General features: G+C 40.0%; 2 protein-coding genes across 2 annotated transcripts in view; one reads left to right on the forward strand and one right to left on the reverse strand.

Annotated features, from left to right (window-relative positions):
* Nucleotides 1-27,113, forward strand: part of PPAT (phosphoribosyl pyrophosphate amidotransferase) — a 47,070-nt gene that overhangs the window by 7,456 nt on the left and 12,501 nt on the right. The window contains exon 2 of the mRNA XM_084286856.1: nt 24,643-24,709. Coding sequence (XP_084142982.1) covers nt 24,643-24,709 — 67 coding nt within the window. The remainder of the gene's footprint in view (nt 1-24,642; nt 24,710-27,113) is intronic.
* On the reverse strand, nt 711-22,962 carry LOC311208949 (uncharacterized protein; the record flags this gene model as incomplete). Its single annotated transcript, XM_084285996.1, has 10 exons — nt 711-887; nt 1,391-1,575; nt 2,772-2,837; nt 4,179-4,580; nt 5,228-5,299; nt 8,436-8,519; nt 13,274-13,363; nt 14,229-14,666; nt 17,691-17,777; nt 22,575-22,962. 10 exons carry the CDS (start codon nt 22,960-22,962, stop codon nt 711-713), a joined length of 1,989 nt encoding a protein of 662 aa, XP_084142122.1.

Here is a 27,113-nt window from a genome sequence, read left to right on the forward strand (position 1 = left end):
AAGAAACCAATGTAAATGTGAAAAATGGTCACTAAGTATACACTGGCACGACTTAGACATGTGATCACTTAGACATTTGATCACTTTCATTTATACAGTGACTTGTCTGTCACTGTATAAATGAAAGTGATCAAAAATTATGATTTTCTAGGGATATATCTCTGACTTCTCGGAATTGTTTTTGAAGTGTTAGTCAAATAACAGATCAAGTCTACCATTGTAGAAAGGTAATCAGTATAATTTGAAGATAACTAATACCTTCATATAATCTCTCATAAAAGAATTAACAAGAAAATAAGTAACCACAGAACGGGAAACAAAGCACTAGATCCACTAAGATCTTTGTGTAAAATTTAGTGAAGAGGGATTGGGTGGAATTTAGGCCCCTGGGTATTTAAAAAACAGAACACAACTGGTTGCTGCTGCTTCTGCAATGAGAACTTGACTGTTTGACTTCACTTGAGTCTGTGTGTGTGCCCAGAACTAACCTAGCTTTGGCAGGGCTATGCAGGTCTATGCACAAACATGACAGATCCACAAATGAGTTGTTCTTCTGCTTGAATACACTCAGAGGAAAGCCTTGCAAATGCATGCCTTGCAGGCAGAATAGGCTGTAAAGTACTCGCTTACGCAACCACAAAGTATTGGTTAGTAGGTTTCTGCAGGGTTACTTAATGGTGTTTGTCATTTATCATCTCCCTGCACAGTGTCTATGTTTTTTCTGCTTCATTTGGTTGGTTACTGGACAGGGCAGATCCCTTACAATAAGGACCAGAACCCATATCTGCCCCTTCTAGGTGGGTACCAACTTTCTGGCTCACTGAATTCTCCAGTTCATTACTGCACAGCATCATACCCTCTGCAGGCAGATAGGGATGGTTCCCTACCTTAGCAGGTGATAAGATTAGCAGGGTAAAAGGAATTAAGGGTTATTTTTTTCCCCACCTAGCCTTGCCTAACCAAAAAGAAAATCTTTGTTCACTTAACAGTTCACTTAATTGCAGAGGACTAATTTGCTAGAATGGTTAGACATAGTAATTGAACATGATAGGTTGAAATTTTAAGTGTAGATGTTTTCTTTGATCAGTCAAAGTGAATTTTTCTTTCAATTAACCCTGTCATTTGTGTAATGTAGGTGACCCAAGGCATTAGGAAGAAGTTACATAATTTATTAGACTAACTGATGCCACTTCTAAAAGTTCATTGTTAAAGATTATGATGGAAACTCATACCTTTTTTTTAGTTCAGATGACTGAAGGTGAATAAATTAAAGGGGAGCAACCATGTACTCATGTGGGTGACCTACTCTCATAAATAAGTCTATTTAATTTCTTACCATCTGAGAGAATCGTTTTGCATGCTAATTTGTTAGAAAGTTCATTAAACCAACCTGTTGTATGGCTGATGGATCAGCATACAGCTGAGTTCTGTTGAGGTCTTGCATTTCTTCCTGCTTACAAAGCCTTTCTAACAGTAACTTTTTGCCTTCTGTGTGCACTCTCTCTGTTAACAGTTTTTGAAACTGGAGTATGGTGTTTTCAGAAGCACTTTTCTTAAGTGGAACAGGTGACATCTCTGTGAACAAAGCAAAGTATGTACTTAGAGTGTACAAGTCAATGAACCGCTGACTGAAGTCTAGCACATGCTACATTTCCCTAATGCTGTCCTTCTATTACCCTCTTTTGGCAGGCATTGTCTGGTGTTGTGTAAGGGGTCACTGTATAATGACCAGTAGGAATGAAGTAGACCTTGTAAAAATCATTCTGGCTGCTCTCTCATATTTGAACTCTCAAGCTTTGCCTAACTACCGCCTTCTGCAAGACACAGCTAATTGACAATAGAAGAAATAATACTTAATTACATAGAGTTAGTGCTGTTAATGCAATTTCTAACAATGTAATGAACAGAAATGGTGTAGTGTTTGGATCTGTTTGTGTTCATCTGTCTACAGACAAGATGTAATTTTAGTATTAAAAGTAAGGGGGAGTCTCCTAAAAACTAACTTTGTTATCCATCATTTTTGGACTTTTGATTATTTAGGGCCTGCCAATTGTATTAGGAACAAGAGTAGTTCATGACCTTTCCTCTCAAACTGCATACATATTTCTGTCCATTCCTTCATTTTTCTTTCAGTGATTCTTTAACATACCATTGCTTTGATAATAGATCTTAACGTATTTTTCTCTTCTGCAGTTTTAAGGACATAATTTCTATCATTTACTGACACATGGTATAATATGAAGAAATCACAACCATGACTGTGATACTGTCCATATTTTCCTCTGAGTAACACAGATTATTAAACAGCGTCTTCCTTTTAAAATCTGTTAATGTTTTTCTTACGTTTGACTCTCATAAATTAAAGAATTATTTCTTTAATATATATCCATATATATAATGGATATATAATACTTATCCAGGTTGAATGGGGCCTTGGCCAACCTGATCTAGTGGGTGGCATCCCTGCCTATGGCAGGGGGTTTGGAACTAGGTGATCTTTGAGGTTCCTTCCAACCCGAGCCGTTCTATGATTTCCCGATGCCTTCCTCATTTTTATTTATTTTTTATCAGGAATGAGGATTCAAATAAACAAATTGCCTTAGGCCCACATTTTAATCTGGAGGTCTCTTTTGCAGATTGTTAATAGTGCAAGAACAATGTTAGTTTGGAGGCTAGTGTTAAGTTATAGGATTTTTTTAAACTGTAAACTAGTGTATGGCATCCAATTTAACAGTAATGTGTAGATGCTTTAAAAAGTCAGAGGCTCTTACCATCATTCCATGTTTTTCTCTTGATACCCAAGGATCCTGTGTTTGCTGTAACATCTCCAACTGAAACTTAAAAGAGAGAGGCAAGGTGACTAAGTATCTTGCAGAGATTCTAAAAGCATAGTCAGTCACAAACCAAAATGCTTTATCCTGCAAAAGCAAATGCATTGCAACAACTGACTTGGAGCAGTAGGAATCTTCTAGAGAAGTTAGGTGCTGGACTGGCATGCAGTCAGGGTGGAGACTCATACGTTTGCTTGACAGATGCCTCAGGCAAGCTAATAATTAAAGCCTCTTTTATGAAAGGTTATTGTTTTCCCATATCCTGCCTGCATCAGCATTCACAGCACAGATAGCACAGCCCTTTTCTGGCATGCTAAAATGTAAAGCAGCCATGTCAGCTCAAATACTCTTGGTGTTGAAAAATTCCATTTACAGGGAGAAATGAGCACTAATATCTTGTTTCTGGATTTGGAAGAAAAGGGATGTCTTAAGAATGTCATCTAGCATAAGAATGAGGTAGGTGGGAAGCAGCAGTGTCATCTCATGGCCACCAGCCTCACCCAATGGCACTACTGTAGGGTGCTGCTGGACACTGTGTTATGGCTCTGATTCACAAGTAAGGACAGCTGCCTCAAGGATTGCTCCAGCAGCTTCTGCTCAAGCTGTCCATCTGACCTCTGCTGCCGAACTGGTTCAAGTCCTCAACTACTGTTTGTGGCATTGGTAATTATTATCTGGTGTGTTTAGAAAAACCAGAATTAGACCTGGTTTACCATAATTCACTGAGCTGTATGCTGCATTATGCTGCATATATATGCTGCAGTGGTACAGTTGCTTCTACACGAGTGTCTGATCCACCTGACGACTCCTCTGGCTCTCAGGAGCAGCTGCCTCTGCTCCAGGCAGATTATAATTACAAGTGCTCAAATACACATCACAGCCATGGATTTTTTCCTCTATTGACTGTGGTGTGAATTTAATTAATGAACTTTGCTTTTTTGAAGTCCTTGCACTTGGCTTGACTGTTACACAGTTCTAATTGGTATGAGCTTGCAGCTCTCTATCAGTCATGCTTTACATGCCTGTTGGATCACCTCTAAGGCCTGTCTTGTTTCTCTAGCACCATTTCACCGTATTTCACTTAGTCTTCCAAAAGCACAAAGACTTCCTAATAACATCGAGCATGTTGCGTGTTTTTACTTTTTGTTATTTTTCTCACTTCTAAACTCCTCCAAAGACCGCTGCTGTCCTCTGAGCATTGCCTGTCTGACCATGCAGATAGAGGTTCTGCAGTTATTTTCCCTCCCTCCTCATTTCAGCCTTGTATTTCACCCCAGGACCACGGGTCATCCAGGCAACTTTAAATTTTGTTTTAATCGCTTTATCTCATTACTGAGATTTTAGTACCTGATAAGAGGCTTGAACTTTCATATCGCCAGCTTGATGGTACTAGAGGCTGTCTTTTTAAGATATCATCAATTTCTTCATAAAATCTCATTTTTCTCCTGGGATTACCAAGGTGCTCATTTTCTTTCTGTAGTGCACGGTATTCATATTTTAGGTTCTTGTACTTTGTGCGACATTGTTTCCAGTCTCTGTCTATTCCACGTTTCATTAACCTTCTGGCAATTTCCTCAAATATTTCTTTATTTCTCGTGGCCCCTTCAAGCATTTGCTGTATCTTTTCATCTGACCATATGTTTATCAGAGCTCTGACTTCATTATCGCTCCAGTGTCTTCCTGCTCCAGTATCATTAATTGTAATAACTTTAAAGTGATTTCGTGCTTCTTCCAAGGGAATATGATTATCTGAAAATATAATGAAACAACTGAGTATTGCTGAGTATACATATATTAAAGTGTAATTGTAGCTAATGATTAAGTAACAAGCTGAAGGATTAATTTATGTTTATAATAATCTCTAGTTACAAAAATCTTCTAATTTTACAATATTAATATCCACTTGTGCTTACATTTCTCTTAAGTATGCAAAATACATAATCTCCTGTCTCCTGAAGCCATCTAAAATTCCACATTTTATCAGCGTAACTTTTCTTGCTGTAACTTTCTTCAAATTCAAGACATGTCAGGGTGCTACATACAGGACAGCAATAGGCTTTAAGCATTAGAAGCAACGTTGTATCAGCAGTAATAAGAAATGGCTTTCCAGGGTTAAATTAGAATGACAAGAAGAAATAGCATGCAAATGAAAATGTTTCCATGGTTTTGATACAAGAAAAAATCCTAAAATCTACTATCTAAGTATTTAGAAGGAGGCTGATGCTGCTCTTAGTCAGTCTGAAATTAATTTTTAGGTTTAGTGGTAACGCCATACTGGAGTCAAAAGCAGATAAAGTTAGAGCCATGTTTACAGCAGAGATTTGGTTGCTCCAGCTTTGTACAGAAATTCCAGTGCAACTTGCTTTCAGAATAAATGCATGGAAGTGAATACTCACCTGTCCCAACTATCCGTTTTGCTACTGGCGTACAAGATCTGTCTTCTGAGGTAGTGCTTATAGAATCATCATCTATAGAAACATGCATGTTTAAATAAAAGGGATTCGGGGAAATAAATTGTTAATATTATTCCCATCTTCTGCAGGTAACACCTATCTTTGATTAAAAATGTCATAATCCATTACTCAGAGGGTTGCAAGTTTTCTGCCACTTGCCTCTCTATTTATTAGCATACCTCATAAGCTTTATCTTTCTTCCTGCCCCCACATTCCTCAAAGGTAGCTGTGGATGCTGCACAGAAGATTAAAATACCTGACTGAGCACGTAGGCGTACGTGGCAGGTTTGCATCTCACATGTAAGTAGATTTGCATAACATGTTTGTGCACATTGACTGGCACGGGTGTGCCGTCCATCGATGGGGTGCCATTTGTACGGGCACGCTCCTGGGGATTCCCTCACACCCAGCAGGGCTCAAACTGCCGCGCCTTCCCTGGCAGAGTCATTCATGCTCCCTGGCTGTTGCCACAAAATGAGCAGGGACTGCTCCAGAAGTCCTGCTCCCAAGTTTGGGAACTGCAGATTCAATTGTGATTTGGAGCATCAGGCACAGGCACCTACAGACCTGCATGCAATGGCATTGTCAAAGCTTCATTTCATACTGCTGAGCGGGGGGCTTCTGCCACAGAAAAGTGGTTTTGAGTCCATTTTACTAAGCTACAGTGGTGGGTTTCAAGTCTGAGGTGTATCTATCCCTGATTCCAGAAAGGAGACAAGGAATTGATGCACCGTTTTGTGGGGCAGGTTGCAAGCTTTTGCGCCCAGTTAGGAGGTAACCATGTTTGTTTATTTTGAAGTGAAAGGCTAGCCTCTGATAGGGAGCTGATGTGATGGAGATAACAGAAGCAGTAGAAAAACTGGAAAGTAAACAATTTGTTAAAACTTTTGTGGAAATCTTATTGCCTAAATTGCACTTTCTACATGCAGGGATGGCTCAATCGGAAACTATTCTATACAGCTTAAATGACAAAGCAGGGAATACAGGAGAAGTATTTATTATTCTACCCACATCAGAGCTCTCTTCAAAATTCCATTGCTAACAGGATAGAGACATCATTCTGTTCTTTTTCTACATGTCTACATGCCATTTTTGTCCTCCTTGGCAAAACTGAGGCTACAAGAGCTTTGCACTTTCACAGCATAAAAACTACAGATTCAAAAATAAAACTGGTTGGACAGGAGCCCTCCGAGTTCTTGAAGCCATCTATGGACATCAAAACCTATCTCTGCTGACTCTGGGCTTGCTTTCTCATGCTTGGACTTCTTTGAGGCTGCAAGTTCAATTTGTGAGCTATTACTTGTTGTGTTGGGAGGGGGAGAAAGATTAGTTCTTATAGTTTCAGTGGGGGATATCACAGACCTAGTATGTTCAACAAAGTTTTCAGGAAATGGTAGAAGTAAATATTCCTTATATGTTTGAAAAACTGAGTGGATGGTTTAGATACTTAGAAATAAGAGATAGTTGGTAAATTAGTGTTCATTTGATGTACTTTCTATAATGGTGCTTGCTAATATATGCAGAATAGTATTTGGAAATCATATTTTCTTTATGACGTCCTTTATCTTAAATATTTGGTACATATTTTTCACAAACCATATGCAGGAATTAATGTCACACCTATGGAAAACTTAGAATCAGAAATTACATTTTTATAATCGTAAAATCGTCAGGGTGCTAACAGAAAAAAAGTTTTCATAAAGATCTATTTCATAATTAGTTTTCCCCATAACTCTTAACAAAGTTCTTGCATCTGCAGCTTTTGGAAATACAGCTTTGAACTAGAAGGGAGCAATAGTTCTGATCCTAGGCTCTCGAGTGATTTGTTTGTTTGTTTTGTTTTTTTGAATTATGGTCCAAAAATCATGGCTTTCCCTTCATCAGGTGTTCATTCTCTCAATCATGTTTCTTCTCTGATCTTTCTGCCTTTGGCAGTGGCATTTGTGTACTGCTGACCAGGGTGACTGCTATCCTCAGATGGATATTATGTGACAAAACCAGGGAAAATTTGGATGTGTAAGGCAGTCAGTTGATTTGCATGACATTTATTCTGTCACTGTGTATGAACTCTTCTATGCATTGGTGTGACCTTGCTATGTCTCTGAGCTTTCAGGGACACAGTCTCACTTTATCCTGAATGGAATTTGTGTTTTCTGTGTCATTGCTGTGATTACTCTGATATTGTCCTCAGTGTCATACTCCTTTACAGTTATCTTCCATAATCAAAACCAGCCTATGTAAACAGTTCTAAAAGCTGTGCTGGATAGGGAGTCTGAACACCCAACTTTAAATAACACAATTGCCAAAAAGATAGCACCTTGCCTGCATCACAGAAATACTGATGCAAACAATAGAGATATTCTTATGGTAGAAACTTTAAGGGTAAAAGGGCAAAGAATTTGTCATTCACAGAATCATTATAGTAGAATTTTTTATTCCTTCCACTAACTTCTGAGTATAAACAGTAATACCATAAGAGTATAATTTGATCCAGGATGTAAGGCCAATAGATTTCAACGTCATTGTTATTTCCTCTAATGCCTTTTTTTCATGACCATCCACGGTTTCTATGTTCAGTTATTCCAGAAGATTATTATCCCTAGTGTATTCTAATGTCAATTCTAAACGATTTTAGTAAAACAAATTTCCTGAATACTTGTCATTGAACGTACAACTTCTGCATATTGCTGAGGCTCTGATTTCAGTTTTACATGTAAAATAATGCAGAATATTTATGGTAATTGTTGGATAGTGAATAGTCTGAAATTAAATGGACTGTCATGAAATAGTTTGAAAGACAGACAAGGCATAAAGTGTTCAGCGTTTACAAGACAGCTATTTAGTCTTCCAGTTCATCCTCTCTAGTAGATTTGTATGAAAAAGAACAGTATTTTTGTCACAATGAAATGCATATTTATCACATCTAGCAAAATAGGAAGTATGTTGTCAGGAGAAATAAGATCTTTTTATCAATAAGGGGAAGGAGAGGCTTACACATTCTTTACACTATGAAATCAAACAAAACCAGATTTTATAACCTAGAACTAGCTTAAGTATAATGTGTGAGAGTAAGATAAAAATCTTAGGAATCTGCAGTTCCCAGTAAAGTAGAGTGTGCTGTTATAACCATCAGGCTACAATCTTCACCTACCTATGTCAATTGTCTCCTTCTTTATTTGTGTAGCTTCCAGAGCTGCCAAGGAGGAATTGTTGAAGTCCTCATCTTCAAGGATTTCTGCACCAAAAGAATTAGAACTCTTATTAAGTAAATAGGCCTTAAGTTCATAGTATCATAGAATGGTTTGTATTGGATGGGACCTAAAGGATTATCTAATTCCAGTCCCGCTGCCATGGGCAGGGATGCCACCCACTCGATCAGGTTGCTCAAAGCCCCAGCCAGCTTGGCCTTAAACATTTCCAGGGATGGGGCATCTACAACATTCCTAAGTTGTATCCGTAGGATCACTGACTTGAGAATGTCCGTAACAATAACGATCGTTAGAGATTTCACCTCCAAATAAATGAAAACTGTCACTTTCTGCAACAGTGGGCTTACGAGCCTAGTGTAAGCAATTATAAAATAAATCCAGAAGACCATGTAACAACTGCTCAGCATAAGGTTATGGATGGAAAGTGCACACTCCTTAAGGTATTAAAACCTGGATTAGAATTAGCTGAATTGTTCTCTGATCATGGTTGTAAGATGGTTCACGTAGTAAGAGGTGAACCTGTTTGCATTAGAACAGGGAAGATGGTGACTTTCACAAGGGCTTCAATGCACACTGAAATAATTGCAGGGCTCTCAGGTGACTGACGTTAGGAGTCATGGAATTAGCCCCAGCTGGAGCACAAGGGGCCTTTCACTGACATCACGGTGCTCTGCCTGGATGATTGATCTGCAGGACTGCTTGCTTGCTTGATAGAGACAAAGTACTAAATTCTTGTCATCCAAGCATCACCCCTAGTGCAGCTTACGGCAGGGTTTACATCAACGCTGCCCGAGCTCTGGGCACCCTGACAGCCGTGACAGCAGGAGAGTCACGGGGAGGAGAGCTCAGCACCTCGGCCATTGGTCCTCTCTTGTTTGACAGAGAACACCACCCCTGTGCCCTGGGACAGGCTGGCAGATGATGCAAGTGGTCTCTGCAGCCCTCATTTCCAGGTGAGGAAACCGCTGTACAGAGGTTACAGGCTGAAGGCCACGCTGGATCAATGGCAGCAGTTTCTGGCTCCCAGCCTGTTCTCAGTCCATTCAAGAATATTGCCCCAAAACATTGAGCAAGAACGCATAATCTATAGCCATTTTATTAAAAATTACCACCGAATCAATATGGACTTGTTTGCATCAGATGTTCTTTATGATGTGACCAGCATCATGTGCTTTTTTTCCCCCCCCTTTTTTTTTTTTTTTTTTCTGGTGAGCCAAGAATGCGGGTAGATAGCCTGGCTTTTTTTCTAAGCTACTTGTCTGAGTGTTTTGGGGGAGGGCATGAGGAGAGCAAGAGGGAGCCAAACAGAACAAACCATTGACAGTTTCTGGCATGGATAAAAGAAATTGGCTCCAGCCACATTGTTTAGTCAAGCTATAGACAGTTGCCAGCAAATATGCTTAATCTCTACTTTGTATTTGAAGCATTGTTCACAAGGCCACCAGAGCAATGCTGTAGCAATACTTTTCCTTTACTCCCTGGGAATGATAGGAGCTATGTTCTTGTTTGGCATCGTGCTCACTATTGCTATTAATCTCGTATTCTGGATCACAAAGCAAGATCAGTAATTTGTCTCCTAATCCTTACTCTTATGTGTGTCATGTATAGTATGAAAGGGGAGGGGGGAGGAGGATTTTTCAATGCGTGGCCTATGTTAACTCTCCAACAGGCTGCAAAGTTGCTGCCATGCAGCCTGGCATGTTGCTCTGCCACGCAGAGCTGTGAAACTGGATGTAGACAACTCTGAACTTAGTGACTGCAGACTCAGTATGACTTGGGCTAAGCCAGCAAATAATCAAGAACCATTGCTTTTGCACTTCTCTGAAACATCTACTTCATACCTGGAGCATGTGTATTAAAACATTCTCTTTTCATTTTATATCTGTACCTTTAAAAATTCCATGCACACAGCAGCCAACATTCAAAAGAAGCCAACATAAGTGCCTGAGTATGTACTGACTTCAGATCCTAACTTTAAACAACCATTTAAAAAAAAACAAAAACCTTTGCCTAGCAATGCACCTTGGCAGTGTCACAACTTATTCTGAATTTCTCCTGAGACAGACATATAGTAAAGTATGCAGGGCACCAAAAAATGTAAAGAATAATGACAAGAGAAGTAATTTGATGGGAACAAAACACTTGCTGTAGATGTTTTTAAGAACTTTGGGCTACTAGCATTCCTTAGAGTTTTGGTTTTGTCTCCACTATCATTTCCCACAGTACCTCAGATTTAATCAGATACCTCAAACTTAATTAAATACCTGTGCACAGTCTGTGGTGATGCTGCAAAGTCTGACATGTTTGGAACATACACGTGTGGAGTTTGAATGGACTGATCACCATGTATGCAAACTGAAGCAATTAGGCTCTTCTAAAAAGATTTCCAGAAAGATGCCCTTAAAAACGATCCCATGAAATATAAAACAACAGTCAGAATGACTAAATAAGGTTTTATTTCCAGATTGATTTAATCTAGATAGGTGTTAGCAGGAAAGAGAAGATTTAGTGACCTTAGGCTTTCTCTAGCTGCTTTTGCCAAGAACTAACTGGTTTTGATACGATACTCTTGCCCCCTCTGCTGGCCAGTCTGTTGAGAAAGTTTCTCCAGTACAATGCTGTGAGAGAAACTTTTAATAAAATTGCAGTCTGTATGAGAACGTGTTAAGATTTATTTACGTTATTTATTAATCTTTATTTTTTTAAGATTTATTTACCTCTTTCTGTTCCCTCTCAGATGCACATTGCCTACTCTTTAAGTAGTGAGTACATTTGTGCAGAGGTGAAAAAATGCAATGACATCAAAGATCCCACATAACATGGTATCTCTGCCTGATTGCCTTTTTCACTATTTATCATCAAATGAATTTATGAATACAAAGGTACATACAATCTCTTAACAATTTTCTTTCTTTAAATTAATTTGAATTATCAGAGAAAGGCATGTACCACATTAGAGAATAAAGGGTGTCCATGATACTGCAATGTAAAAAGTGTGCACCTGTTCTCTGCTTTATATAATACCCAATTATGTTACTATAAAAACCACAGAAGTCTAAGTGTTCTTTACCACCTGTGGTACAATGATTTGAGCCTGTACTGTTCATTTGGGAATGAGGGAAATAATTTTGGAAGCTGAAACTGCATCTTATTAAGAAGGAGTGCTGGTTTTTGCCCTTTTTTTTTTCCCCACAGAAATTTAAACAGTAGTCTTCTGAGTGAGCAGGCTGAGCCAGAGAAACTTCATGAAACACTTGCTATTTTAATCCTTGCCCACAATATCGTACTGCAATTGCAATTACCCAGAAACAAACAAACAATGCTGTTAAATACATATATTTGAAAAGGGAAATGGTAACCACTGTAAACTACAGATATTGAACAGCTAGGCATATTCTGACATAATGTTAAAATTGTAAAAACTGAGTACTCAAAACTGTACTGGAAGTATACAGCTAACTTTTTCTTCGGTAACTGATTTGGAAGCTTGTGATCCAAAACACTTACAGTACTGCATAGCTGCAAGCAGCTGATAACTATGCCAGATGACAGTTTAGTGTCACTGCTGAATCTGTGTATTATTACAGTGTCTTGCTATTGCTCATATACATGTAGTATTATATTACTTGTTGATGGGAGGAAGTGGAATTTGATGCATTTTACAAATTGTCTTAACTGGATCCCACAGAGTGCAGGTTATGATTTCTTACCTATTTTGTCTCTTTCAAAATGAAGTCCCTGTAGGAAATGCTCTTTCCATGACAACCTATTTTTCCCTAATGAATGCCTCTGTGCTCATGGTGATCTGCTAAAAGGCCAGTTATGTATTTCTTTGTGAGTAAATTTAAATTAATAAATGTAATTATACTTGAGTGGTGAGGCAAGAACACTACTGTCCAGTCTACCTCAGATTACCTCTCATCATCAACCAGGTCTTTACTTACTGGTCATAGCTGTTTCTTTCCTTATATGCAGAGCTGCCAGATTCTCTGCAGAAGTATTTACAGTAACATCGTGTCAGAAGATTTTTAATTTGACATTAAAACCTTTCAGGTTCACATTTGACCATTTAAAATTCTGTCAGTACTCCTTTACACCTAATTTACGAGCACAAGCAACCTCACGCTACAGAAGGAGACCGTGAGGTGCTCTTTACTATGGAGAGAAACATCTGTCAGTCTTCCAGGCTTTCATACATGCTTTTAGCTGAACGTTGAATTCCCACTTCTCCCAAAAGTTACGCTTTCAGACATAAGCCATAACATTTCTTTGTAAAGAGCATATGACCTTCATTTTTTAGCAGCCACCAAGAAATGGGGAGTGATACTCTGAAATGAAATTTCTACCTTAACATGAGTGTTTACAGAATTATATTAAGTACTGATCTAATTATGTTGTGAAAAAGAGAATGCTGTGTTAACCTTTGCACAGGAGACTGAACAGTTCTGTTCCTTGGGGACCTACAGCTTAAGTAAAAGTAAATGCAATAATACATTACACTCCACTTGCTTAAATCAGTAGTTTCTTCTTTATGTCTTGGACCCTGAATCTTCAAAAATGTTATTTACAAGACTGTTTTTACCAAATTTAGCAGAGCACTGAGAATGTGCACATGTATGCCTGTATTTATTTAAAGTATGGTTACCATTATTATGTTATTTCCTCCTTAGAAGTTTTTAGGCCTCTGCATTTTCTGTCATTACAATGCATGCTCGTTTTGGAAATCCATCTGAGCTTACTAAATTTAGGAATTTGTATAAAATAGAAGACTTCAGTTTACCTGAGTCAGAAACTTTCTTTATATCTGCAATCTGTAGATCTTCTGACATATTACTAACAGAGTCCTCTTCACCTGTGTCTCCAGGCATCTCTGCATAAATAATGCTATGTTAACCAGGGCACTGCATTTGTGTACTACATAACAACAGCTGTGCTGTGTCAAATCAAATGAGCCATCCAACCTAGGATCCTCCTTATGCCAGCAGTCAGTAGTAGATGCATAAGTAAAGAGTCTGCAAACAGCTACTGAAGAGTGAAACTTCCCCCAAAACACTTTCATAATTTTTGGGCAGAGAAAAACTCATCTTTGTGTTACATTTTTCTTCATTGACTTCATTCATTAACCTACTGGCTTCTAGACTTACACTTGGCCACCATAATACCCACTGTGTAGGATTCTTACTGTGTAACAATCACTTTAAAGTTTAATTTTGTTATTAAACAACAGGCCTGTTCCTGGCTGTACATAAAGAAATAAATAAACAGTAACTCTTATGCAGTGCAGGTTGGGGACTATAAGAGAAAGACAAATTAAAATGTTAATTTTTAACTAATGTCTATAAGTACAGACTTCTTTTGCTCAGTGTCTTCATTTTTCTAGTAACAGTCTGACCATCTCTCAGATCCATTTTTTATCTAGGCTAGGAACAGTCCCTTCAGATATGACTTTGATTGGAATGGTCTCTCTGTATCTTTGTCTTACCCTACATCTCCCTCTTATCTTTCTCTTTTTGTTTTCTAGTTCTATTAAAAAAAAAAAAAAGTCTGGGGCAATCACACAACAATATTCATTAAACTACTAGACAAAACAATAAATTTTCGTTCTGGGTTCCCCACCCACCCCACCCAGCAAACTGGTTAATCTAGCTGCTTGGTTTCTTTGGTTCTTTTAAGGTCTCGGTAATGCTGAAAAAAACAAAACTTGTAAATGATGTATGGGTAGCTGAAGTACTTACCTATGCAGTCCTTCTCTGATTTTGCTTCTGTCCATTCTGGAGGCCTCCCACTTTCCTCATTATCTGATTTACTTTCTTGTTCCATGGTGCTGTGCCCCAGAATAGCATCCAGTTCATTAAAAAACTTCATACTTTTACTTGTACTCCCTGAGCCTTGGGCATTTTTTACACTCCTGTATTCATGTTTCAGATTTTTATATTTTGTCCTGCACTGCTTCCAGTCCCTGACAATCCCGAACTTCCGAAGTCTGGCAGCAACATGTTCAAATATTCTTTTATTTCTCACTGTCCCCTCCAGTTGTTGCTGGATATTTTTGTCTGACCATATGTGTATCAGAGCTCTGACTTCATCAACAGTCCAGTGTTTTCCTCCTTCATTTGCTACTGTTGGAATAAAAGCCGGAGTTTTAGAAGCCTCTACTGCTGACGGTGGATTACCTGCATCGTGTGGGGTAGGGGAGAGAGACAGACACGGGTTTCCTGCATTAGGTAGGTGGGGTGGGGAAAGGAAAGGAAAGGAAAGGACAGAGAGAATGAGAATGAAGCATGTTGGTTCCTAACAAGTTTTCTCTCCAAAGATGGAGCAGAGGTGACATTAAAATCAAGGTATTGGGTATTAATTTGCCAACTTTCTGTTGTATTTCTGCTGTATTATTAGCACAATAACAAGTTGGCCACTAGCATAAAGACTTAACTTTCTTCATTCATCTCATGCTTCTGGTTTTGCACACATGCAGAACATCAAACTGTAAGGAGCTGAAGAATCTGATTCTTAACTCTGAACAAAGCACCCCTTTTGGGGGGAGCAGAGGAATGGAGGCTTCTGCCTTGAGTTACACAAGAACATTTGTGTGATACTGAGGCCAGCTCTCCTGAACCTCTCCCTTTCTCAGTATGGACCACTATAAACATTAAGGTTTCAATGATCAAAAGGTTGTGTTTTTTTTTTTTGTTGTTGTTGCTGTTTGTTTGTTTTTTAATACAAATTAAAAATTGAGTTATCTTACTCCGCAGTAAGATTATTTTTTTTTTACTTTTTCCAGTCTCCAACCTTTTTTTTTTTAATATTAAGAGATAAAAGGAGATGCCATGCAATTACTGAAACCACTGAAATACAATCTCTTGCAGTTTTTAAAAAGTTATTTATAATTAAGAATTTGCTTAAGGACTTAATTTTGATTATCAAATTAGTTTGCAAAGTTGTTTCTAACGTATTTTCCAAATCTTTACCAAAATAAATAAATAAATAAATAAATAAATAAATAAATAAATAAAACTCTTTTAAAACCAGCCCCAGTGCTTTATCAAAGAGAACAAACAGGAAAGTGCACAGTAACTGGCTCTGTTTTCTGCAGCTATGCTGAAGTGATAAAAGCCGTTGCAAGTGTCTTATTCTAAAAGGGCAAGCCAAGCTATGGGGGTGGGTACTTTATAGTCACTGGGCTTTGTTTGACGGCAAAAATATCTGACCTTTGCTTGCACATACAGCTGCAGTAGAGCATGCTTGTGTATAATAACCTGTCTGGGGACAAACTTGTCCTAGATACAGGAATTCTTTGCTCATCTCATTCTAGTGGTAAAAACTGTGCTGAGATACCAATATTTTTCCTGTTGGTCCTGTGTTAATTGGAACTCTCCAGCAGTCAGCCGACTGACGTGTTGCTGAGAGGGGTAATTTTCAGGTGACATCAATTATGCTTTCTTCACTTCTTTCTGAGGGATAGTGCTTGTTTACAGGTGAATGCAACCGTAGGAATCACCATGGTTGACAACTGCCAGCATCAGATAAGCTTGATGTAGTCTCTGCTCAGTAGTACTGGGAGCATTTCAACTGTCTGTGTTTCCACATGGGTTCATTCTTCACTACTGGAGAGCACCATGGAGACTGGGGAGAAAGACCCCAGAGGAAGAATAAAAGGTGCTTCCTCCACTGGCTCTGCATTTCTCAGTCAAAGCCATACCGTAGTATGTGTAGTCTGAGAGGGAAACAGTTTCTGTAGTTCTTGTGTAAGTCATTAATAAATTCATTAACTACCGAGTTCACTTTCAGTTGTGAACATCAGTTTGGATTGCTCATTCATTCTTCTACATGCAAAGCAAGTAGAGCAGAGTGGATAATGGTTGCTAGGTTTGTTCCTCCATCCCTTTAAAAATCTTGTGAATCAAAATATTTTACCCACAAGCACAGCTTTAAGACAGGGTGGTTATAGTCACTGTACAATTTTATGTCTCAACTGTATTTTAGCTCAAGTTTGTTTAAAATGACTGACAAAATCATTAAGACAGGGTACCAGAATTTTCTGATCCAAGAGATGTCTTTGTGCCATATTTGACATTTTTCTAAGTTTCTTCAACATGAAAAAAGCGAGCAATCTGCTAAAATGAAACCAAAATACTAAGCAATATAGGTGTGAAGGGCTCAATATTTTTTTCAGTGCTGTTTGAAATAGTACCTGAAATCTAAAAACTAAGAGAAGCGCTAGAGAAGACTTCTCTGTATCAATACATACTTGAGAGCCCATGCAATTTAAGTTATTTTGCTGGCTTTGTAGAAAGCAGCTTTCCCAGAATTAAAGTGTTTTAGCAGGTCAAACAAATCTGTTTGGCAGTGTGTTTCAAGAGCACTGATGAGTAACACAGACAATTCCTGTAAACTTTGATTCAGATACAGCAGGAAAAGTTTTGTTTTTATATATATGTATGCAGTTGCGTGTAAATTCCTTGTCTCTTCCTTAATTTCTTGTTAGGCTGGACAAAAGGAGTGTAGTTTGCACTCTAAAACCTGTAAGTTTAGCTGGGGCTTTATTTTCTCTCTGAATATCGCACCTTGGAGTTTATTCTCTAGTGAAAGTTGTGACTGGATTGGGGGACTGGGATGTACGCTGGGGCACAGAGAGCATGGCAGAAATGGGAGGAGCAAAACTGCTCCTAGAGTAGGGCAGTTTCCAGATGAGTTGTTGTAGCCTTGGTTGGGCTGAAGCTTGGCTCACCACCCCTGGGTTGGAGAGAGCACACATTTGCTGTGAAGCCCATTGCAAATTGGGATTACTCAGTGGGAGAGGTCTGACCCTGGCATCTCTCTCCTGGCTCAGGCCATTCACTCATGCTGCCTTAAGCAGAAATTTACATGAGTTGAAGAGAAATTACAAGTTGAGTTGTGTATCACACGCTACCATTTGGCACTGAACAAAATGAATGTGGTTAATTTGATTATACTATAGCAAGAGATGCATTTCGAGTGTGAACAGTGGTCAAGCAGGAGGCACATCGTGTGTGGTGGACAGTATCTAGTGAAGCACGGGACTGCTGAGCACTAAAACTGGGAATGAAATGGTGCACAAGTGTGGCTGTTTTATAGCTATGCTGATGAGAAATGGAACAATGTCGCATTCAAGCTATCAGAAAGTACTTTGACAGCAATGCTGCTTTTTAGTTTGTGGTCTCTGCACCATCATACTATACCTAGTTGAACTGGTCTGACACGTGACATAAAAAGTAGTGGATCTCCTGGAGCATCCTCGTCGTCTTCTAAAGAAACTGATATTTCACCTGGGAAGGAAAGAGTTGTCAGATAAAAACAGGTATGGACAAAATTAGCTTATATTTGTTTTAGTGGAAATGTCCATACGCGATGAGATTATTAACTTGGCATTTTCCACACTCAATTTAAAGAGCCAGGAGTTATGGGAGGCAAATTAAATTATTTTACATATTAAATGTGAAGCTTGTCAGAAATATTCTTTATTTTAAAATTCTTGTAGAAACTGACCAGATTCTAGTGACTTGTCTGCTTCTCTGACTCTCAGCATTTAGAGTGGATAGCACATGTATAGTTGGAAAGTAGAGAATGTAAAGCAATAGATGGTAAAAAAGAGCAGACTTTGCACATAGATTCAGATAAACACACACCCATTTATATAACCAATTTCCAGGAAGAGTATTTAAAGAGTAGGAAAAAAATAAGAACGTTCTACAAAGGGCTCTGGAAATCTCTGAGATTCATTAGCAGCACAGAGAAAGCAGGAAACCACTTTGGCTGGAGATCAAACGTACTTGTAGCCGACTGGATTCAATCTAGCGTTTTTACAGTATTGCATTCCTTACAGTTCTTTAAACAGCAGCATTATAGCAATTGCTGTGTAAGTTTGGAGAGCAGCATATGCAAGTCAGGTTATGAATCAGCTTAATGTTCACAGAGCACTTTTAAATTGCGCTGTGTTCAACACATCTTGATGACAGGAGCTATGCAATGCTGATTTCATCAGCATGCTGAGTGAGCTGCTGCCGTGTGCAGCCCGGTGGGTGACGGGGAGCGAAGCTACCTGTTCAGCGGTACCGCACGCCCTCGTACCACGGGGCCGTAACGAGGCGCGGTCATAGAGGTGGAATGGGGCGTCCCTGACACTGCTCAAATCGAGAACTGTGTCTACAGTCATTTGAAAACACCATCCTAAATCCTTCCGACTTTCAGGTAGACTCAGCAAAATGAGTCATATTCACCTTGGCCTGATCTCACGCTGCTCCCAGCTGGCCGCCTTGTTTCATGGCAGAAGCTGCCACCCCCTGTGATGGGTGGGCAGAGGGCAAGGTGTGCTCCTGCCTCCATCGCTAGTGCCAGAGCTCAGCTCTGGCTGCCTGAGAGCTGCCCAGCAAACTACAGAGAGGGGAGAGAAATTCTTTGTCGGGATGCTGCTGAGTGGGGCATCTGTGGGCATGGGGATGAGAAAGCTTTCTTTACACTCTGCTGTTTGAAAAGAAACCATTTAATGTCATAAGTAAATAAGAACAGTTAACACAAAGTGTTATATTTGAAAGAAATAATACTTGATGGAAGAAAAAAGTATTTGTTAAGCAAAAACATTCACATGCATGTATTGCATGTCCTTATCAAAAAACCCATATATAAAAAGTATTTGTAAATGACGTGTTTAATGTTGAAAACCAGACACGGAAAACTACGTATGACTTCCATTTTCAAGTCATCATTTACAAAGGATCTTTTTGCATTTCTAGTAGCTCCGTAAATTTAGAACCTAGAATAATAATTTCATTGCTGGTGCAACTTCTGTTCTGACTTGATAATTTTTCTATAGATGCTGTTGTAAAGCGAAGGGCAGTATTAACTATGTTAATATTTCAACATAAAGCAAGAAATACAAGAGATCGTAAATCACCGAAATTACTAGGTGAGCTTTGCTTTTGTAAATCGAGTGCTCCATTTGTTAATACTTGTTCTAACTTGAAACAATCCAAACTGGTTAACAAAATGAAAAGGTCTTTTTAATCATTACTTAACCTATAGCAATGTCTTTGCCCTGAAACAGTGTATTTTGGGAAGACAACATGAACATCACTGGCCTTCACTGCTGTATGTGCTTTGTGGAAAGCGTCATCTTTCCATGAATGAGCTGGGATTTGGGGTGTTTTGCTAGTGAGTTTGGCCTCAGACACCTTTCTCTTAAATTTGATTGTGATTTTAATTATTACTTTCTTCAATTACACTTCCAATAGAAAACTGCTTTTACAAGATACCAAAAACACCTCAGGGAAATGCTATAGAAATACCACTCAGTCCCATAAAAGTAGTCTCTTTTTTTTCCTCCTTCTCCTTCCTCCTCTTCCCCCAGCAGTCTCCCAGTCTGAGAGAATCAAAGAAATCAAACACCAAAACTTGATTTCTAGCTTTACATGAAGGATGAGTATGAGAATTTAGACTGAGGCTAAGTACAATGGTTAAAAATAAAGCATTTTCTTTGGGAGCATGCACTGTCCTGCACCATGCATTTTAAAGAATGAATTAGTACAGCTACTCTGTTCTCCAAATAAAATAAGAAACGCATACCAAACATTGTTATTTGGCACAGGTTTTAATTTGCTGATAGCCTTTTGTTCTTCCTGCACTTCGTATCCAAGGCAGAAGCCTAAGTAAGCATCCTTGGTTCCTCCAGCACTGCCAAAATAAGGCTTCTCAGCCCCTTTTGAAAGAGGGGAGGGAACATACCTCCCTCCTCTCCTGTGCTTGAACAGGAGAAACTCAGGAGGACATCTGCAAGGACACAGATGTACTTTGGTATTTTTTGCCTTACAGAGGGCACCCGCAGTCCCTCCCATTCCTCCCCAAGGCAGCAGAGGAGCTGTAAGGCTCATTGCTGGGTAAGCACATGGGCTGTGCCAAGTCCCATTTCAACCTGTGCGAGTGGTACCCTCAGATTTGCCCCCACGAAAAGGCTTCTGACCATCACAGAGCCACAAATGCCACTTCAGCCTCACAACTGCCCTTCAACATACTGAGCTTGGCAGCTCCTCCTTTCAGACACCACAACTCTGACTGTGATGGGAAAGGACTGGGCCCCCAAGCAGCATCACTTGCTTGACTTTGTGTCCTTAAATTAAGTTGATGTTCTCAGGGGTATGCTCTCTGTCCTTTCATACAGGTGTACATACGGGGTATGACCCCCCAGGAAAGGATAGCTAAAGCATGCTATATGCTTAATTTTTTTTGATCTGTGGACAGAAGTAATTGATCCTTAAACATACTCTGGTGTTCGTGTAGTTACTACACCACACAGCTGCAGGATGCTTTATACCTTAGGATGTTGCCATTCTGGCTGAATTACAGTTGTGGGAAGCTTTGCATTTAAATTCTTAGTGTTATTACAGTTAGTTGCATTTAATTTGTGTTTATCCATAAAATAATTGGCTTTTTTTTTCCCCTAAAGCAAGTAACAGAAATGCTTGGACACTTAAGAGGGTATTTAAACATATCGCCTTTAAAACCAGATTGTGCCAATGCTTGAAAATGAGCTGTGTCTCACCCAGGGGGCAAAGATGTTTGTTTGTGTTTTGTTTTATTCCAGTTTGGGATTCACAACTGCTATTAACCTTTTCTGGTTTAAACTTCCTAGAGGCCTAAAGCAGGTGAGAATTAGGATTAACAATTGGTACAAACTGTATCAAAATACAGAGGATAATCTAAGTCCAGATCCTGAGCAGAAGGACCCTCACTATCTTAGCTTCACATAGTCCTCAGGAGCTAACAGTTTGTATTAGCCAAAGATTTGGCTCTCAGTTCTGCATGTTTAAAAATAAAAATGGAATGTAGGAGCAATATATAGTGCAGAGAACACGTTAAAATAGTCTGAAATTGCTGCTTCATTTTAAGTGACTTGTGAAAGATTAGAGGCTTTCTGCTAACGATGACAAATTAAGGTCAAGCTTTTACCTAAGGTAAAGAACGGCAAGAGAAATGTTGATTCCTTTTTCTTAGACCTGTACCACAACAGAATAGAGTGAGCCTTTGAAGAGTACAAGGGCAAGCTCAATGTCCAGCACCTTTAGCAGTCTCCTCTGATACTAATTCTGTGTTGTTTTTCTTGAGAAAAGATTCACAGTCTTAGGTAACATAAACAGTTACATACTGTGGGCACAAATGGAGCTAAGCTTTGTATTTCTCTTTTTAGCCATATTATTTTGATACTCGGAACTATTATTGGGGCTTGTGCTTTGGTGACATTTAGAATGCGATGAGGAGATTTGAGTGCTGTCAAATAGCAGATTGACCCTATTGAAATGTTAAGCACAGCTTAAATGCATATGAGCGAGGGCTGAATAAAACAAGAGATGCAACTAATTCGGTAAGAAACTCTTCAGAATAAAAGCAGTGGGATTTACTTGTTTTGCCTCTGAATATTCTGATAAACACAAGCATTTTTACTTTCCCCACTATATTGCAATTTTTCATGAGAAGTTATTAAACATCCTGTGTTTCTCAAAAAAATAAGTTAATTGCTTACAAAATAATTTAATTTACCTTTAGTTGTCCTCTCTGTAAATGAAATTTCAGATATAGGTAGGGGTAAAAATCAAGAATTTTAGTTCTACCACAGAAAACAGTTCATGACATTTTCCACATTAGCTTTCATTTCTCTTTAAGTTTATGTCTGAGCTGGAGCTCCACTGAACCCGACTCCAAAGTATTGCGAATAAATGTCAAAGGGAAAAAGAAAACCCAAACCAGCCAGTTTTCCTTAATTTAGGGTTTGAACTCGGTGCAGGAGCCTTAACACCAGCGAGTATTTGCCGAGGCTTTAATGTTAGGATGATTTGGTGAGAATTAGGCTGTATTTACAGGCTTTGACACTGGTGGGTGCTAACATTTTTCTGCCCTGCGCCAGAAGCGCATCCAGTCAGTCGCTGTTCGCAGCGCTGCCGGGGCTGGGCAGCCTCAGCCACAAACTTGGGCTTTGGCTCTGTTTGCCCTGGCTGGTTCGTGCGTTTGTTTGGTTTGAAGCAAAGAGAGGAAATAGCAAGAGTTTTTTTTTTTTTTTTTTTTTTTTTTTTTTTTACCTTGGGTGCTGTCTGTGGTGGGGCTGGCGTTCAGACGCGCCTCGGTCGCGGAGCACCTGCCGTTCTCTTCGGCGCCTAACTGCAGGACAGGTTCATATCGCAATATGGCATCCAGGTCGTGGAAAAACTTCATGGTTTTAGTGGCATCCCCGGAGTTGTGGGCGTATTTAACCGTTCTGTATTCATACTTGAGGTTTTTGTACTTTGCCCGGCACTGCTTCCAATCCCTGCAAACTCCCAACTCCTGCAGCCTTTTGGCAATGTAGATGAAAATCCCTTTATTCCTCAGCGTGCCGCGGAGCTGCTTCCTGATGCTTTTCTCGGACCAGACGCTTAGCAAGGCTTTAACCTCCTCCTCAGTCCAGTGCTTCCCCACTCCACACTCCATGTTGAAAGTGACCTGGAAATGATTCACTATTTCTAGCCAAGATCTGGTTCCCTAGGCAACCAGGCGCCTGGTTGTCAGCGCCGCGCTCCGCCGCGCCGCCCCGAGCCGCTGCGGGCCCCGAGCACGGGCGGCCCCAAGGCCTGCGGGTGGCCGGAGCCCTGCGGAGCCCACCCGAGCCCTGGGCGGCCATCTCGCCTCAGGAGCCCGCGGGTCTCCCCGGCCTCACGCGAGAAACCGTGGCGGCATCGCCACTGTGGCGAAAAACACGGGTGTTTCTGGCGTCCTCTGAGAAGGAGCAGCACCTGTGTGGAAAAATGGGCTGGGGACGGGCTTGTGTGGGTGTCCTGCGTGGGCACCGCCGCAGCTCCTCATGAGGCTGCAGTGCGGGTGGGTGGCAGCAGCGTGGGCATGACTCGAGCCTTCCTGCCAGGGGGGTGTTTTAAAGCCGGGGGCCGCCTACGCGCGTTGTTAATGCTTATTAATTACTGAGCGATGATTTAATAAAACGCTCGCCTGTGGAGGATTCGCCAAAGTGTCGAAATTGCATAAGCTTTTTGCGCTTCCCTTCCGCTTGTGCTTACTTTTTGCCATTAGCGCTACAAGGAAGATGTAAGCTGCCTACTTGCAAAGGCCTTTCACTCAGGATGCCTGCTTCTCTCACCGTTTCCTTGTGGAGGTGTTTAAAGGGACAGCATCGATACTGAAATGGGAATCGTCTGCAATACTGAATTGAAAGTCACCAGATGAAGCAAATCAGTTAGTTTTAACACCAGTCTTTGTGTTTATAGACGGGGCAATCTTCCTGAGTTAAAATAAACGTGTTTAGGAATGTCCTCGTTGTGGCGAAACAACCAGGGTATGTGTAGGGATCAGTAACTGCAACCTCCTTTATTGAGGGCAGGCTCCCTTCTTATACATCACCCCTACAAGCGGAGCTTTCCCAGCAGCTATTCATCGGTTAACAACTTTGCCCAGCAACAGCAAACATTTAGCAACTCCCATGTCTTCAGGGTTGGAGAACAAGCAGTTGGAGACAGCAAGGCGTCTCTTGAATCACCCTGCTTTGTTCTTTCTAACTTCTTCGCATTCCTCAGGGCCTCATCGTCACCAGCCCGATGTTATCGCCAGCCACGGGGCTCGTCGACCCCCATGGCGATCCTCCCACAAGCTAGCTGTGCAAATGCCTGCTTGATTGCTTTAGTGCGAGAGTTCAAAAGCTTTCACACAGGTGATCAGTGACAGAGACAATGCATTCCCTTAAGCAAAAGCAGCAGTTTTAAGACAAAGCGCCCCAAACCCCGACAGAAATGCAGTAATGCTGGAGAGCCTACTGCTGGAGCCCGGAGTACCAGCACTGCAAAGTGGCTTTGCAGATTAAGCATCTGCTGTTATTTTATGCCCACACTGAAATCGGACTGCAGTAAGAGGCTGAGCCAGTGCTTATTAATGGAAAGATTCCCACTGAATTCAGTGGGCTTAGGCACAAACCTTATGTGACTGTTTCCAAATAAAGCGTATCACGGGCAAGAAACCAGTTTTGATTACAAGCATGTGAAATGAAACAATAAATAAACATACATTAAAATTTCATCTTGTGAAGAATGGGAAAACCCACCAATCTATAGTATGGTACAGCGTTTCATTCTAAGCATTTCATGTTTAATTGTATTTTGTCCATAGGGGCCAGGAGAGTGCTGGAATTGTGACAAGTGATGGAGAGTCATCCCAGGCATTCAAAGTGCACAAGGTAAAATGTAAATGCTTTGTAGATGCCCAACTGAGATGCACAGTTTGTTTCAGTGAGGAAACTGAATAGCTAAAAAGAGGGGAAGCATCATGTTTTGATTATTTTTTTTTTTTGCTTTGTCAGAGTGCTAATACCTAATTCTGTTATTTGTGCAATTTCTGACTTAAGTACACGTTTAAAACAGATATGCCAACATTATCCCTGCTGGTTGTATACATGCACACAGCAGCAGACACACAGGTGTCTATCAGATCAGGCTATTGTTTTCCTATAAAAGTAGTTACCAAAGTCAACCTGCAGCTAAAGTGTTAACTCCAGAGATTTGGAAGAGTTCATCACAGCTTGAGAAAGAGAAGAGGAAAATAGTTACAGGTTCTGCACAAGCAAGTGGATGACATTCTTAGCTTAGTGAGAATCAAGGAAGTGAAAGCTACTGTACCCATAGGTGAAAATGAACAAAATAAATGATTGAATGGAGACCTGAGAAGGTCACCCAGTCTTTCTCAAGCTGAGAGAATCCCCAGGGATGTAAAACAAACAAACAAAAAACCATAAAATGGCCACAGCCTCTGAAGTATTATGCCTGGAGAATCCCTGCATTTTCTGAGACTGGTTTTGCTCATTCTGTTTTGAATAGTGATCAGGAAAAAATGATCATCAGCCTATTAAACACTGAAAGAGCAGCATATAGGAAATAAAACTATTTCAGCAGACAAAACCACAGGGCAGTTCTTGAGGCCAGTGCACTCTCTAACCACAGTCTGAAAGCAATTTGTTTTCATGTTCAGGGGTCTCTGAGGAAGATTAATTAAAGCTGTTCAAATCAGTGTAAGAGTAAGAACCATTTTGTTGCAGCAGCATGTGTATAAATGTGTGACTGCTGAATGCCTCGTGCACAGTCTTGTCTCTTGAGCGTCAAGTTTGTCGCCTCTTCTGGAATTTCCCCCCCTCCTATCCGTTACTTGCAGCCTGATCCTCCCCCCTACACACTTTTAAATGCCAGTTTTCTGAACTACTGCACCGTGTTGTCTGTTTTTCATTCTTGCTCCTGCTTGGGTTTCGGCTTTCCTTAAGGTTTACAGAAATTGCAACTTCCTTTTAAAATGAGCTTTAAAAGATAAATCCTGTAGTAAAAGATATTTCTCAGAATGAACTTGTAGCAGCCAATACAATAAGCAGTAGAGTTTCCATGTTAGTGAGCTGACATACTTGGCTGTCATCTAAGAATTTAATTGACTATCATTGTATCAGCTTTGATATTTTAAGAGTTGCAAAGCGTGTGATGGTTTCTCATATCCTTGAAATACCTTTCTCAGCTACATCACTTTTAAAAACCATAATAACCACAGTGCAATAAAGAGCCTGTGGAGTACAATAGATGTGATGTGTAGTCCTAGAAGTAATGCCAATGTAACAAGCATTTGGGTCTGTTACACCACTGGAAATATGTTTACAAGTCTGACTTGTAAACTAGATCATAAAAAAAAAAAAAAAATAGTAAACAGTTAAGATGCTAGTGTGTCCTCCAACCCCCAGCTGACTATTCTTAGCAGAGACAACAGAATGGAAAAGGTGCCTGCCACTCACTGCATTGATTTACAACCCAGTGCGTTACTGCAAACTCACCTTTGTCAACAGCTTAAGCCAATGCACGTATTAGAGTACGAACTGTACTGCCTATGGCACGGTTATGTGCTCCTTTCTGATTGTTACCAGCCTTTGACAACAGATTTATAGCCCTTGACAAAGGCTATTAATCCATTGTTTTAAACTCTCCCAGAAGACTCATCCAGATTTGTCTGTTGGAGCCTTTCAGCTAGACTTGTGCAAGAAAACATTAGTGTCATAGCTGCACTGGCTCAGGATGTGGAAAAACTTAAATCTCTTGTATAGATGTAGTGATGTCAATAGTAGAAAGGCTTTGTCTTACTTTTGCATGCTTGAATAAGCAGAAAAATCTATATTGAAGTAGCTATATTATCATGTTCTGGTATGTACCAGGCTTCATGTAATACAGATGTCAGATCGTCTTCACTGGGAACTCTTTATACTGGTGCAATTCACGTTCACTGTCCCGCACCAGCACAATCTAAATCAGCAAAATATTTCAAGCTGCATTTTAAAGATTATGTATTTGTGTCAGCAATTCTGTTTTAAAATAGCATTGCTTGTTTAAGCTATAGCAATGCTTCAAATAGCCACATCCATTGACATTGGACCTGTGAAATGCCAGATCTGTCAGGATAAAACTGGCCAAAGTAAAAAAAGAACGTGACTGTATTTCTGTACATGATACAGACTCTAGGCAAGCTTCATGTCATCTGTGAGACAACAGATGACACTTGATCTGGCACAAAGTTTGCTGAACCATTCAAGTAAACTTATACCAGTTTGGCTGTTTGAG

This window comes from Netta rufina, assembly GCF_964035555.1.
Source record: "Netta rufina genome assembly, chromosome: 4".
NCBI classification, from domain to species: Eukaryota; Metazoa; Chordata; class Aves; order Anseriformes; family Anatidae; genus Netta; species Netta rufina.